The 16,267-nt window shown below is 37.7% G+C and overlaps 1 protein-coding gene across 33 annotated transcripts in view; it reads right to left on the bottom strand.

Annotated features, from left to right (window-relative positions):
- RIMS1 (regulating synaptic membrane exocytosis 1) overlaps window positions 1-16,267 on the bottom strand; it is a 338,013-nt gene that overhangs the window by 200,888 nt on the left and 120,858 nt on the right. For 31 of the 33 annotated variants that reach the window (XM_086745687.1, XM_086745652.1, XM_086745655.1 and 28 more), the window contains exons 2-3: window positions 15,336-15,549; window positions 13,686-13,697 (exon numbers count right to left, since the gene is read on the bottom strand). In XM_086745687.1, the coding sequence (XP_086601813.1) occupies window positions 13,686-13,697; window positions 15,336-15,549 (226 nt within the window). The remainder of the gene's footprint in view (window positions 1-13,685; window positions 13,698-15,335; window positions 15,550-16,267) is intronic. The other 2 variants (XM_086745654.1, XM_086745660.1) reach the window with 1 other exon arrangement.

Here is a 16,267-nt window from a genome sequence, read left to right as displayed (position 1 = left end):
ATTTTATCTATGCTGAAAGCATAGGGGTAAAAACCAGAATAATACAGGAAAAGCAAGTGGATGAAATCTTCCTCCATTTAATTCCCTACTCCACCTTGTTGCTTTTCCTGCTGCATTGCACTTACATGGGCAAGAAGTTGTCTCTGCAGTCTCTGACCCACCCACAAAGACAGTCAGATCAGTCCCTGAAACAGGCTAGGAAAGCAGGTTTCTCTACAACTAAAAGGATTGATCTAAATGATCCTAAAGGGTAAAGCTGTCAGGCTGACAAAAGTCTTAAGAGTAGTTTCCCGAATGGACCTTCAGCTGCCGTCTCTCCATTTCTGGAAGCCAGAGGAAAAACAGTTACTGAACAGAAAAATTAACTTTGCTGATGTACAGGAAAGTAATAGAATACATGAGTTGTGGTCACTTATCACACAATTGCAGAGGTGCAAGTTACACTGCCGCTAACATCCCAGTCACATGCAAAAGTTTCCTCCAACTGTGACAACACAACCATCATGTGCATGCTCATCTATTATCAAGAGTCCCAGCAACATCTGCTCATCTCTATGATTAATCTATATTTCTCAGTAATAATCAACTTTTCACAATGTGATATCCCCAATCATTTTCACAAAACTCACCAACACAAAAGTTTTGTTATGTTAGTCTGCTTTTCACGGGCAAGTTAATTACCAAGCTAATAGATCAACAGCTCAACATGACCCAGCAAGCTCAACATGAGCCAGTAATATGTTCTTGCAACCCAGAAAGCCAACCGTATCCTGGACCACATCAAAAGAAGTGTGACCAGCAGGTCAAAGAAGGTGATTCTGCCCTTCTGCTCTGCTCTTGTGAAACCCCACCCAGAGTACTTCATCCAGCTGTGGAGCCCTGTCACAGTTTAGCCCCACTCAGTAGCTAAAATACCACACAGTCTCTCACTCCTCCCTCACTGCCCTCCCTGCAATGGGACAGGGAGGAGAATCAGTAAAGAAAAGAAGGCAAAACTCATGGGTTGAAATAAAAGCAGTTCATGAGAACAACAGAGGAAAAGAAAACAGAGATGGAAAACAAACAAACAAAAAAAACAATAACAGAAAATACTTAACCACATAATTTACAATACAATAGCTCACAGTGGATCCTGATGCCCAACTTCCTCCTGAGTAGCAGGAACCTCCCCTCAACACCATCCCCACTTTGTATACTGAGCATGATGGGATGGTATGGCCCTTTGGCCAATTTGGGTAAACTATCCCTGATCTTGGCTAGTTAGTGACCTATCCCAGCTGTGTGCCCCAGCCACGGGTGCCACCAGCTCCTGTTCCTCTCCCAGCTCAGGTGAAAATTAACTCTATCCTAGCTGGAACCAGGACAGGCCCTCAACATAAGAAGGACATGGACCTGTTGGAGTGAGTCCAGAGGAGGGCCACAAAGATGATCAGAGGGCTGGAGCACCTCTCCTATGAGGACAGGCTGAGAAAGTTGGGGTTGTTCAGCCTGAAGAAGAGAAGGCTCTGGGGAGACCTTATAGCAGCCTTCTACTCCCTAAAGGGGGCCTGCAAGAAAGTGGAAGAGGGACTTCTGACAAGAGCATGTAGTGATAAGACAAGGGCTAATGGCTTTAAACTGGAAAAGAGCAGATTTAGATTAGATATAAGGGAAAAAATCTTCACTATACAGGTGGTGAGGCACTGGAACAGGTTGCCCGGAGAAGTGGTAGGTGCCCCATCCCTGAAATGTTCAAGGCCAGGTTGGATGGGGCTTCGAGCGACCTGGTTTAGTGGAATATGTCCCTGCCCAGGGTAGGGGGGTTGGACTAGATGACCTTTAAAGGTCCCATTCAACCTAAACCATTCTATGATTTTATGATCACTGAGGAAATAACATTTAATTCCAAATTTTCTGTAAACCTGTTGCATGTAAGTTAGTTGACAGGTGGTTTAGCTGGAATACTGAAATTGCACAGCAAGTGATTAAACTTCAGCCTAAGTAACTTGCAGCTCTTTGTAAATCTCAGTCTGTATTTTAAAAAATTATTAGATTTTATCTGCTCCTTAAGGAAATGCAGATTACATTTTGTGCAGATTTTCACTTAATCTCTTACCAGTCATTAAACAACCAGTAACAGATATTTTATACCATTTTATAATTACAGTTTTGTGGAGGGGTTTAACTTACCTCCACAGGAAGGCTGAGTTGCAAATGCATCCCTGTAGTAATGGAATTCAAAAAAATCCACAAAATATTACAGAAATTTTGTCTATAGATTCGCTTGCTTGACATACACTTTTCTATCCTTCAACTCACATACTGTATTTAATAAAATCATGTACCTTAAGTATATGTAGGACAAACTATCCTAAAGCCTGACTAATTGCAGCACTGGAGATATATAGATGGAAGTATCCATCTGTTAAGTAAAATCACAAAATGCTCTAGAATGCAAAAGATACAAAAACATAGATGGAAATATCTTTTATCTAGGACATTGCATTGCTAAAAATACACTGAATTTTAATCCTGGATGAGGATTAAGGTTATTTATAATAAAAGAGAAATAGAGAGCGAGAGAGAGCACAGATTACATCTAGTCTTCATAATTACTTCATTCTCTGGAATTTTTTTCTGCTATTTGTCGGTTTCTCATAATGCTTAATAGGTCATAAATCTTATTAAAACTATATTTGCAGCAAGATCTCTTTTTAGCTAAAATCTCTCTGGTTTGGGGGTGACAAAGTGACCCTAGAATTCAGTTTGCTAAATTTAGTTCTATTTAGCATCTCCACATTATTTTGAAACTACTAAAAACAAAGAATTGTGCCTTGGCAGTATACAGAACTATGACAATTTTAAATGAATATTAGAAGTAATATTTTGTCCAAGACCCTACATATCATGTTAAATATCCGATCACATGAAAGGATCTTACAAGAATGAGAGCCATAATGATTCAAGCTGAAAGAAATAAATTCCCAGAAGAAACAAACTGATCAAGAGAATAAATTCTCAGGGGGGTAAGGGGCACACACTAGGCTGTCAACTCAACTTGGGCTTAAATGAGTGCACTCTCATGTGCCCAGGAGTTGGCAGTGTAGCGGTTTTGTTGGGACCACAAGGAACAGAGGTATCCAGGGGCTGAACAAGGGGGTTCAGTTCAATTACCAAAACCTAAGGCCTTTTACAGAAGGATGATGCATGACCAGAAGAAATCTTCCACTTTACTGAATCCAGTTAAAGGAGAACTGTTCACAGATACTGCAGCTGGGCACAGTTTGAACAAAGGGACAGGCTAGATTGTCTCATAGCAATAAAAAACAAGTATATCTAGAAAACAGACCACTGCTGGAAAAACTGCATTGCTCAGATGATAAAGACTTCTCATCCTGCGCTGCCGCAGGACTGATAGCTCCAACTGAGCTCTTTGGACATCAGCAGTCAGCTCTGCTAGCATAGGATATCCCCTCAGGCATCCCACTGAGCAACACGCTCCTTCAGGCCCCCCGAGCCTAAGGAAAGGCTAGGCATTTCCCTGGAGGTCTCCTGCACATTTGCTCAACAACAATGAAGAAAGAAGATTAAAAAAAAAAAAAAAAAAAAAAGGATCAAAAGTGTCTCCAGTCTCTAGGGCTAACCTATCAAGGTCCCTGTCTTCTGGGAGAATTAGATGAAAGTTTAGATGGCTGGAAATACTTGCCTGCCCCATATGTCTTTATAAAGTAAAATCGTGGCTTCCAAGAAACCACTTCTGCAGAGTTCCCCACTGGAGTCTTTTCCTATCGCTGTGGCGTGGCTGTACGTCCTCACTTTCTAATGATGCTGAGGCCTCCCTGGGGAATCCTGCCAGCTCCACCCCATGCTCCTGGAGAGCCCCAGCCCGGGTGCACTCAGTCTCCATTTCAATTTACACTGCTAGGTTATTTTTTTTTTTGCATCCCAACTGAAGCTATGGATGACAGAATACAAAACCAACCTCCCTTGGTTTGCCAATAGATGGCATGTCGCATATCTGGTCCTCCATTCAGAAATGTATGTGTTCATTTTGGATACATTTGTGTAAAGCATTCAAGAAATAGCTCAAAATGATTACTATCTAGGATTCTGACTGCCAGATGTCTCCATGATTTATAGGCTATCTCTGACATGAATAAACTCTGGGTAAGTATATTAACCATCTGACACAGCACAAGTATACACATTACCTGTCTGTCAACAGCAACAATGGCACTTTTCTATTTTCAAAGCATTGCACAACGTGAATTAATTTCCAGTGATCAGACTCACTGTATGGACGCACCTTGGAAAAGCAGGTTATATCCAGGCTCACCCCATTCTCATGCAGGTAGAGCAAAATGGCTTCCACATTATCCTCCACCTAACACTGCAGATAATTAATTTCAAAGAGCTGTAAATCTACCCAATGAAATTAACTTATTCCCTAACATGTTGACATAACAATGCTCAAGCCAGATTTAATAGAAGCTAGACATGGACTAATTAAAATTACCTATACCAGCCTCTGGCTTAGGCACCTCTTTATTCCAGACTTCTGTTTTTTATACTCCACTCAGAGAGTGGTGGTCAACGGCTCCATGTCCATGTGGAGACCTGTCACGAGTGGCGTCCCTCAGGGGTCCATGCTGGGCCCGGCCCTGTTCAACATCTTTGTCGGCGACATGGACAGTGGGATAGAGTGCACCCTCAGCAAGTTCGCCGACGACACCAAGCTGTGTGGTGCCATCGACACGCTGGAAAGGAGGGATGCCATCCAGAGGGACCTTGACAGGCTGGAGAGGTGGGCCCGTGCCAACCTCATGAAGTTCAACCAGGCCAAGTGCAAGGTCCTGCACCTGGGTCATGGCAATCCCAGGCACAAATACAGGCTGGGCGGGGAATGGATTGAGAGCAGCCCTGAGGAGAAGGACTTGGGAGTGCTGGTGGATGAGAAGCTTAACATGAGCAGGCAATGCGCCCTTGCGGCCCAGGCCAACCGCATCCTGGGCTGCATCAAGAGAAGCGTGGCCAGCAGGTCGAGGGAGGTGATTCTCCCCCTCTACTCTGCCCTGGTGAGACCCCACCTGGAGTACTGTGTCCAGTTCTGGAGCCCCCAGCACAAGAAGGACATGGACCGGTTGGAGAAGGTCCAGAGGAGGGCCACGAAGATGATAAAAGGGCTGGAGCACCTCTCTTATGAGGACAGGCTGAGAGAGTTGGGGCTGTTCAGCCTGCAGAAGGGGAGGCTCCGGGGAGACCTGATAGCGGTCTTCCAGTACCTCAAGGGGGCCTACAAGAAAGATGGGGAAAGGCTGTTTAGTAGGGCCTGTTGCAATAGGACGAGACGTAATGGTTTTAAAATAGAGGGGGGTAGATTTAGATTGGAAATTAGGAAAAAAATTTTTACGATGCGAGTTACAGAACACTGGAACAGGTTGCCCAGAAAGGTGGTGGCGGCCCCATCCCTGGAAACGTTCAAGGCCAGGCTGGATGAGGCTCTAAGCAACCTGACCTAGTTGGGGTTGTCCCTGCTCCTTCAGGGGGGTTGGACTAGATGACCTTTGAAGGTCCTTTCCAACCCTAACCATTCTATGATTCTATGATTCTAAGATGACTTCTTTACAGACTGAAAAAAGACTACATGCAGTGCAACTGAGACAGCTATATGTTTTATGAAAACATATTTTAAAATTTTCCATTTTAAAGCTAATACTATGAAGGTAGTTTTTCTACATCTTTTTAATAAACATAATGTATTTGCTCATTAGTTCTGTATTCCAGAGCAGAAAGAAAATAATAGTATGTTTATTGTATATGGTATATAAGAGTTTAGAAATCTCTAATGATACCAGCCACTTCTGCACTGCTGACAACTAACATAACTATTCCATTACAGAAATGAAGATAATAGAAACACACTCAATACACAATACCTTGCAAAGAAAATTGTTAACTTAATTTGAAATGCAATAGGGCAAACTGAATTCAGAAATAATAATAACTGCAAATTTGATATGGGAATTAAAATACCAGTGTAGCTTTGGATTTTAAGACACCATAAAGGTGATAGTCTGTTATTAACAGTAGTGAGACTGGATTTGCCTTGTTATCAAGAGGTAACAATAAATTCAAAGCAATTCATATAATGAATTAAAGGTCTTGAAAAAGTAGCACATTGGGGAAAATTAAGACAATTAAACGTGCATAATGTACTGAAAGGATGTAAGAACAGTTCCAGATAAGTATGATAACCTCTCAGCCAAAACTGCAGCTTGCTACGTACAGGTTTTCAATGGATTTAAGTCTAGGTTTGCCTTCTGTTGACAGTAACATTACTGGAAACACTGAAGTGAGTAAAGAACTGGAGGAGTCAGAAACAGATTCCTGGGGTGACTATGCTTTGAAAACGATCATCTATACAGACCAATCATCTACACAGATATCCCACCAGTAGCTAATCAACCCTATTCCCAAAAACATCTGCCACAGATATAAGCCTGAAATATTTAATGTATAAGCCTTAAATATTTATTATAAGTATATGCCTTAATATTTACTAAGAGTGTTCATAATGAGCCAGCAATAATAATTTGGTTCTAAAAGGTTCCTGTTACAGGAGAAATTCCTCATTCAAGAAGAAATACTCTATTTAAATTAGAATTTTAATTATATGTATCACTAATACTACAGCTATCTACAGATCTTTTTGATGGCACAATCATAAGCAAAAGGGTGTTGAAATACTATTAATGTATTTCAAATATATCATAATTAATAAACATAAGCAACAAGATGTAGTAATAACATTTTATTTCATGCATATGAACACACCATTTTAGCTATATTTTTAGTTGGCTGATTCTTTTCTCCTAATTTTATAAAATTATATACCTATCTTGGCCAGTCAAGAATGATCAGAATTGTGTCTGATTGAAACTGTTCATGTCGTACACCAGCTATGCATACATTATCATATTAAATCTGTAAGGTCGTACTTGTTCATTTTCTAAATGGCAGTGCACTGAATAGACAAAGATCAGAATCTACTGTAAAGTCACAGTTTATAGGATCATGTTGATTATATTAAGGTATATGAATATATCAAACAGAAAACAGCCCCTTTTCCATGACTTCTTAATATTGTGTTGCGCCGCTAGTATTTTCTTTCTTTATTATCCTTTTTCTTCTTAATGTACAACGCACACAAGAAATCTAAGATTTCAATTGTTAGAATTTATTTCCTTTCCTCTTCTTTTCAATATGTATCTGCAGTTGAAACTAATTAACTAAAAATATTTTGCTTTACATAAGACCCTTACCCCACTTCTTTACTTACAGAGTTTTAGGGCATAGATGAATGCATTTTTTACAGAAAAGTGCAAAGATATATTTCTATTTTGTTGCATTTTCTGAAGCCAGAATTATTTCTCAAATCTCGAATATCATCTTTCCCTAGAACTTTCCAATTTTCATGGATCAACAGATGCAAGACCCCATTCAACACTGTTTATTACATAATAATGTAACAAAACGATAAAAAGGGCAATAACTGCTGACACACAAGCAATTAGAAGTTTAAAAAAGTCAAGAAGCAGCAGATCTTATTTTACTCCCAGGATGAGGAATCAAAAAATTCTTAAGGGAAAGCATTTACAAACAGAAGTGTATGCTATTCCATGACACTTTTAAAATTTAATACTTAAGAATACTTTTTGAAAAGAGTTCCCTTAAACCTTTATTACTATGAAATAACACACACCTGAGGAAAATAGCATCAGCCTGGGAAAAGGTGTTCTCTTGTTCAACTGAAAACACCTTAGAAAACAGACATTCAAAAATTAAGAGAAAGTGAAAGTCTTCTCCCAGGAAACATAGAAGATAATACTATCATTGTAGAACAAGTTCCTACAGAACATAATCATGAAACAAATACCATGCAACACAGTGGAGCAGCCACTGCGATCAGGCATCTGTAGCGTTTCAGTTTTACGCAATAAAGAAATCAATAGCTGGTTTTGTGTCAGTTTTTTTTCTTTAATTGATTAAACTTTTCTTATGTATTCAGCATATGTGATTTTGTTTTAAATAAAAACAACAACAAAAAAATCACACAGCCTTTACTTACTGGAAAATTAGTTCTTTGTCATTTTTTTAAAAGCATCCATTTAAGCAGGTCTAGCTTATAAGGTGAGCATCCGCTGCCTACTCTTTTTTTTTTGTGTACAAGAACTAAACAATCATTTTTGCTAGCTGGACACTGAAAAACAAGTGTTAAAGTCAAACATGTTGCTTCGACAAACTTGGTGAAGAGCAAGCTAATTTTAAGGATTTAATTAAAAAATTTTAACACTCAGATTTGTTTGACAGTGAACTAAGATACCAGAAAGCAGAGGAAAGTGTTCTGCACCTTACTTGAGAGAATTCCTCAGTTTCTTGCTGGACTACTTTTTCTTTTTTCTTTTTCTTTTTTTATCTGCCGGAAGCAGCAGTTCTAGGGACTGATTACTGAAAAATAGTCCTTCTTTCCTGATGCGTACAAACCCCAAATCTTTCAGGAAATAAATTACGCTGAATGCTACAGAGAGAGAATTTATCTGCTATCACTTTGCTATCTGCTATGTAACTTTACCTCCTTCTGAGTATTTTTTTTTTCTTCTACAGCTGTATTACTCAGAACTTAAATAAAATAGCCTTTTCATGGAGAATTTGACATAAGGGTTCATGAAAGGCATGTAAAAACACTCCTGACAATCCAGACTTTCTGTTCTGACAATATGAACAACTTCTGTTAAAAACGTTAGTACACAGCTGAATTGCACAGCATATGTTAAGACTTAAATTAGTAACCCATTATGTAAGCAAATTTTAAGCATAATTTAATAGAACTAAATGACAAACACCCTGGAAAAACACCTCACATACAATTAGGAAAATGTTTCCAAGTCGTCTACCTTTCCAAGTATAAATCACTGACATTATACCAAAATTAAAATAATTTCAGCAAAACTCAGATCAGAAATGTGACTCTACAGTATTTCAGCACAGATAATCACCATTACTTTCCACAATCCCATACTACTAAGTTCAGTTAAATAAATTCTCTTTTATCTATAATGTATTTTGCATTCTAATTTCCTCCCAGTCATCCTTTATATATGTAAACAGAAAAATGAGTAAGCAAACCGCTCTATTCTGTACAACTAACATTTCTGGAAAATATGGGAAAATAGTGACAAAACTATTTTTCATCATTTGCTCCCAATTCTTTTCACTTAAAATTTGATCAAAATTTTTAATCCTACTGAAATTTATAGAATGGTAGATGGATTGCTAGGGAGAAACATACAGCTTAATCTGGAACATGGATCTTCCACCTAATTCTGTCAATGTCATACAATTTTACTTAGTTCAATACACCCACAGTACCTCAAAAAATACTTTAATTTTGATTCAAGGAAACTGCATGCACTCATTCAAGGCTACCTTTGTACCCTAAAATGTATCTTCTTTTCTATAAGGAGAAACAAACAGAGCCATACTACTATCAGGTGTTTATAAAGGAAATGTATCTTTTTACATTACCTAACCAAATATTAGGAAAAAGTTTTATAGGAATGATGCAAGGAAAAAAAGCCGTATTCTCAGGTGTTTTTCCCTCTAGAAGGCTGTGGTACCACTGGAGGTAAGACCAGAGCAAGCCATGGCAGCCAGGCCATCAGGAGGACTGAGCCAGGGCCCTGCCTGCTCCTTTGCAAACCACAGAGAAGCACCAGCTGGATATTTCGTGGGTTTCTCCACTGCCCTAATTCCAATAGTTCACATCAGAGGGGAGAGTGAACGGAATGGAGAGAAGTAACTTAAACTCATTACCATTTTGGCAATTAAAATGCTGGTGGACAGAACAGAACTAGAAGGATCCACAGCAAACGTGTAGACGCTCTAAAAGGAACTGACAACACCTAGAAAATGCTGTACAAAATTAAAGCAAGTGGTCACTCCTGCCAGCTTTTCTCTAAGCACCTACATTAATTCCTTCTGAAATGCTGTCTCATGTGAAATCCTGTATTAATAATATTCTGCTTTCCTTAAAAGCATATACAAATGCTCAGTGCTCACAGTGAGTAGCGTGGTACATTCACGTAACACTGTTTCTGAACACTAAGATAATACGAAGGAAGAGAAAACACTTGGAATCACAGAATCATAGAATAGTTTGGGTTGGAAGGAATCTTTAAAGGTCATCTAGTCCAACCCTCCTGCAAGGAGCAGGGACATCTCCAACCAGATCAGCTTGCTCAGAGTCCCATCCAACTTGGCCTTGAATGTTCCCAGGGATGACCTGCGCTTTTTCTGTACACCATACAACAGCCAACAGTTTTCATACTCACCCACTGCTGATATTGTTACTAACATTATTAACACAGTGAATACTCTCACTGCATATCTACATTGAAGCCTGGTTTGAATAACCAAACTAGCTAACAGCCCTCTTATCTGATAGTGCTTCCATTAAATATGCTCTGCCTGAAACCATACAAAAGGAGAGCAGGCTCTGGCGAGAAGTATGAAGAGCTAACCTATACTCAAAGAACAGAGAAGAACTTAAAATACATATTTAGGTACGTGTTTTGACATATTAGAATAAAAATCATTTAAAAGTATGTGCCTTTTAATGCATGTACGAGTTATTGCCAATTAATTTTGTAAGTGCACTGGAGAATTCTCTTGACAAACCTAGGATGCTTCCTAACTCCCACTACAAGGAATTAATGTTTTGAGATGTCCTTTTTTACTTAAAGAAAGGAGAGAACACATTAAGTTCAAAACAGTCCTTAAAATCCATTTGGTACTTACTTGCAAAGGTCAAGAACAGCTTCAAAGGTTTTGCCAGCTGTATTACCTAGACCTAGTAAGGACCTAATACATTCCTCTACAGCCACAAGCAACCACATCACATAAATTCTTTCTTAAATTTATCAAGTTTAACCTTTAAACTTTTATTGTGCTGTTTTTCCTTACAATAAGTCACATGAAAAATTTTCCCAAAGCTTTACTCTACTGATTGCAAAAATCTTTTTCCAAGCCAAGAGCATTTATAGCCAAGTTACACTAATTCGGTCTTATTCATCATCCTCTTACTCTATTTGGTCTTATATTCACTGTCCTCCAGTTTAAAGGTTAATCTTATTGTTCAAATTTACTGTATTTCTAGATATCAATTAGAATTTATCCATCTTTTGTCCCTCTGCTCCCTCTCTCTAGTCTTCCATGGTGAACTCTCCATTTCTTTGATCATCCTCTGTATGACTTACTTTGTGCCTGTCACAGTTTGAATTTATCAAAGATGGGCAACGTACAGTACACAACATCCCAGGTGAGGTCTCCTTAATACTACCAGCGATCATTTAATTCTCCAACTCTACAGGAAATATCTTGAATCTAGGATCATGCTTGACTTTTCCTGGGCTTAGCACTTTGGTAACTCACACTTCACTATCCTTTCCAACCGAGGCACCTGTAGCTTAAGAACTGGGTTCGTGGGTTTTAATATAATTTATTATGGTAAAAAATTATGTGGAGAGAACAAAACTCATCTAGACATAATAATATTAAATTTATCAGATACAGAAGGGTTTCTCCCTATATATAGATTAGTCAGGCATGTTAAGCCACTGAAAATAATTACGAAATAACGTTTTTCTAGTGTTGCTTCATATAAATTATACCACTTGTTCTGCTTAAAAAAGATGTTATTTGCTAGGTAAGTAGTCATATTTTGGAATTAATTCATTCTATATATTCCATTAGCTTTCAGAGACAGATACTCTGCAAGCAACTGTACTTTTTATAAAGTTCCCCATATTCCTCATGCAATCAGCACTAAGTATTGGACAATCTCCCTCCAATTCCCGTAACTTTTCAGCTGTTAAAAGAGATGTAGCTCAGCTTCACCACAAGGTAAAAAGGGTATTTTTTTTAAGGTATGTTATTAGGACATTTTCTTGGCATGTGGAAGCTTGGAGTTCAACACAGCAAAACCTAAACCAAGGCAAGTTCAAGCAACAAGGATACATTTAACTGAACTTAGAAAAAGCCAAATGAGTCAAGTATGTCTTCAGCACATGTCTTCAGAGCACTTTAGTGCAGTGGAGTCTGTTTTCTGGATCCTAAATTCTATTATTCAAAGATGAACACCTAAGCTGTCACCTCACCAAAGACACCATCTCTACTGCATGTGGACACTATCACAATGTCGGTAATCTAGAAAAGTTTTTGTTCCAAACTGAAGTGTGAAGGTTACCTCAAGCATATAAGAAGGTGATATTCACCTGGATTGCCCTCCAAAACCTAGGAAGCTAGATCATACCTAAGTGGCACTTTCAGCACTTAAAGTGTTGCTGTTCCTGGCCCTAAGGAAGACTCTGTTGCAAGCATGTTAGCCTTTTAATACACCCCTGTGGATGCATCAATGATGCACTGCTTTAGTAGCAAATCAATATCAAGCTGAATCTTCTCTCACTCTATCGTAAGTGACTGAGATCAATAGAATGGAAAGGATCTGGAAGTCCTGGTTGACTTCAGCAGTTTGTTGAGAGTACCACACAGAAAAGAGTGGAATGAAGCTGTAAGCAAGTTATATTTCATAGCCATTAGAAAAACAACCACGCTTTCACAACACAACTGCTTTAGAAAAAAAAACTACTGCAATAAGCAGGTGTGATAGAAATAATTTTCTCTGAGTGTTGCACAATACTAAACTGCAAGTTACAGGTATGCTATGATGTCAGATGAGGCATACCACTGCCAGCTTCATCATTTACACATCAAAAACTAGATCAGACTGTAATGACTTTACACTCATTTAGGCTGAAGTGCCAGTGAAGCTGTCTAATTACCACTATCTCAGTCTCCAAGTCAAAGTCAGGAATACCACCTTCTACAGACCTCCCTGAGGACAGGTGGTAAGTGGACACACGCTGCTCTGCTCAAGTACTGCCACCAGTTCCTCTGTGCACAGGGCGCAGAGATGAATGACGAACTACCCTCACCTGTTTCAGACGAGGCACAGACATCAGTGGTGAATATGCCAGTACTTGATGCTAAAAGTTTTGCAGATTTTTAAAAAGATAACTATGCATTCACAAAGGGGTCACTCCATCTTGCCCACTATACTTGTGTCCAGTTTTAAGAGGTTAACTTTAGCCTATGTAAATTATTTCAAATGTAAATTCGAAAAGTTTCACAAGAATTCCCTGAATTTCTGCTGCAGCCAGAAGTGAAACACAGCAAACCATACAAATCTATGTAAATTTACAATTAAAATACTAAATCAGATTTCCTGAAGCTGATGGAAGGACCTTGCATGCAAAAAGTCAAATTGTTAACCAAAGACATTTTTTATGTAATAAAGCTTTATTAGACTTTATAAACTCCTCTACTTTTTAGCCTATTAATAATTCTCCGTTCTTAATTAATGTCTTTTACCATCCTAATTTTGACAACAGTCTTGAGTTTCCTTGCTGGGCTATCTTCGAAGCATATGTTCAGCTAGCGAATGAGCAGGGCCTGGGTGTTAGGATTCCTGTTCCTCCCCCCTCCCCTTTAGATGATTTAAAAATTTCATTTCTGTTTCTCACATTAATATGTGTCCCACTTAGCTAATAACATTATAATAATAAATGATAAAAAGCATGGATTCTAACCACTTTGTCCTCCTTTGGGAAAGCATCCAAGGAAGCAGAATAAAAAGAGAAAAGAAAAAAAGAAGAGAAAAAGAATAAAATAGGCAAGTATTAATAGACAGATTTCAAAGAAATGCAATTCTAATAACTCTCTACAAAGAGATAAAAACATAAAATTTCCAAAGAAAAAAAGAGCTTTAAATAAAAAGATTACGTTACTGCATACATAGAAAACATGTGTTCCCACCGTAACCCACAGAAGCATAAACGATATAATAAACAAAACGCAAGTTACAAATGAATGGACACTTTTCCATTTCTGTGACTTGAAACAGTGGGTGAAGAATAATTAAAATATATTCAATTTTTTTTTTCTGAGTAAAGGTAAGCTGTACCATATGCACTCTAATTAATAGCATAATATATGATATCAAAGTAAACTATATTTTCATAGACTTGCTCTAATGACACCACCTGCAGGTGATGCAATGTAATGCATCTATTTATATTAAAATATGAACGTACGAAAATTTTTGCCCAATACACCTACATAATTTTTTCAGAATGTGAATTTGATGATTCATACGATTCTATTAATTTAATTAAATGGATTCACAAGTACATCAGGTCTATGGAAAACTTCCAAAATAAAGATGAAATGAGTATTTTTCTGAGGGTTTTTTTTTTCTTGGTTTACATGAAATTTCAGAAGCCCTATTCAGCTGACATTTCATACACAATGAAAAGGCCATAAACTAGTTCAGTTGTGAACATGACTATCTGCTATAAAATTTGTGACGACTTTTAACTGAATTTATAGTGATACAAAGAGCATTGATGCATTTCCCCTATGAAGGACAGGCACCTTAAAGCCACGTGATAAATAACAAAATTATTCATGCAGTAACAGGTTATTTATAAAATGTTTGATAACACACTATAGTACTAGATGATCAGCCAAAAATAATCACTGGATAATGGTCTTCCAAATACAGATTCTACCACTACTGTGCAAGTGAGTAGCCAGTTCCTTGCAAGGGAATGACTGAACAGAGGGTATTCTGGGATACTCTTCAGTTTTGTGGACAGCTACTGCAGCTAACTGCATATGGATCAGAGGGAGAAAGATTTATCTCACCTGCCTGAAAGCAGGATACCTAGTCCAGATTAAACTATATTTTTTACTTTTTTTTTTTTTGTCTTTAAATTGACACAACTGTCTCACTGGGGTAAGAGAAGTGTTTTGGTTTTTTTTCTAACCAAAAATTGACTTATTTTATGTAAGATAAACCTATAAGTTTATATGAAAAGCTATATTTAAAAAAAAGATATATAAAATGAAATAAGAATTCAATAAAAATTTATCAATGTGGAATTGTATGTGAGAAAAAGGGTTTCTTCTTTTATTCTTTAAAAAGCAAGTATGTTTTCTTCAAGCTATCACTCAGTAGAGCTATACACTATGTATTTTTTTTTTTATTAACTCTGTGAATGCTAAGCACCTCTACAATCATTAAATACGTTATTCTACTTTATACATACCTCATAACAAAGTGATGAATTAAACATTTAAGTAAAATGAAGCATGAAATGCCAAACTTAAGGTGAACAATCTGCAGCGTGACAATGTTAAGGAGGGTTTTTCTTAAGAGTACACATCAGAAGACTTACATTGTTTGATCGCAGAGAGACACGACCTCCACATCGAGCACAAAACTTGGTCCGGCAATAAGAGCATAAATGGCCACAACCATCTGCAAACTTTGTTTTATGACAGATTCCACATGTTGGAGCATCATCCTTGTGCTCTCCCTGGTAACGGCGGGCTTCTTCCCCTATCTTTCTTACTTGCTCTTTATAGCTTTCAAATTGTTGATGCAACCTCCTGCATAGATGAGAAAAAAGTTTATATAGCAAGAATAGGTGGCTACTACTACTGTGTATTTCTTTCTTTCAGTTATAACTGTAACTAATATTCTTGGCATGTTCACAATAATAAATGTACCTCATATCAAATACACATTATATAGTACAATCCAAAGGAAAAAAAAATAACAGACGTATAACTACTAGGTTTAGTTCAAAGCTCATGAGTGAATCATTTCACTTGACCAGAAATTGATCCAAATATAAACAGATGGCAAAAAATGCATAGTCTTAAACAGAAGTATCTACCATGTACAGAATAAAAGCAGATATAGTGCCTCAGCAAATTTGCATCGCTTTTTAATCAACATTATTTATACAGCAGGTGTAATTAAAAAATACAAATCAAGCTTCAGTTACAGTGTCACACTTATGTTTTCAAAATCTAAATTATTAAAACATACAACTTAAAGATTTCAACAGGCGCTCTACAATCACACTGGCCCTACAAGAATCTGAGAACAATTTTCTATGTAAAATCTATATATTAACAATCTGCAGTAATCTCTCTCATTAAGTATGAGAGACTACGTAAGGTTTGCTTTCCCTCATTACAGGCATTTCTGCCAGCTTAGCTGTAGAAGTATAGAGGAGTGTTAGAAGCTATATAGATTCCTAAGATGAAGATCAGTGTTCAAAGAAGTAGCACTTCTCCTCCAGCTGCCCCAAATAACAAA

Source organism: Chlamydotis macqueenii, chromosome 3 (genome assembly GCF_036417535.1).
Source record: "Chlamydotis macqueenii isolate bChlMac1 chromosome 3, bChlMac1.mat, whole genome shotgun sequence".
Taxonomy (NCBI): Eukaryota; Metazoa; Chordata; class Aves; order Otidiformes; family Otididae; genus Chlamydotis; species Chlamydotis macqueenii.
This window is presented reverse-complemented; position numbering and strand designations above follow the sequence as displayed.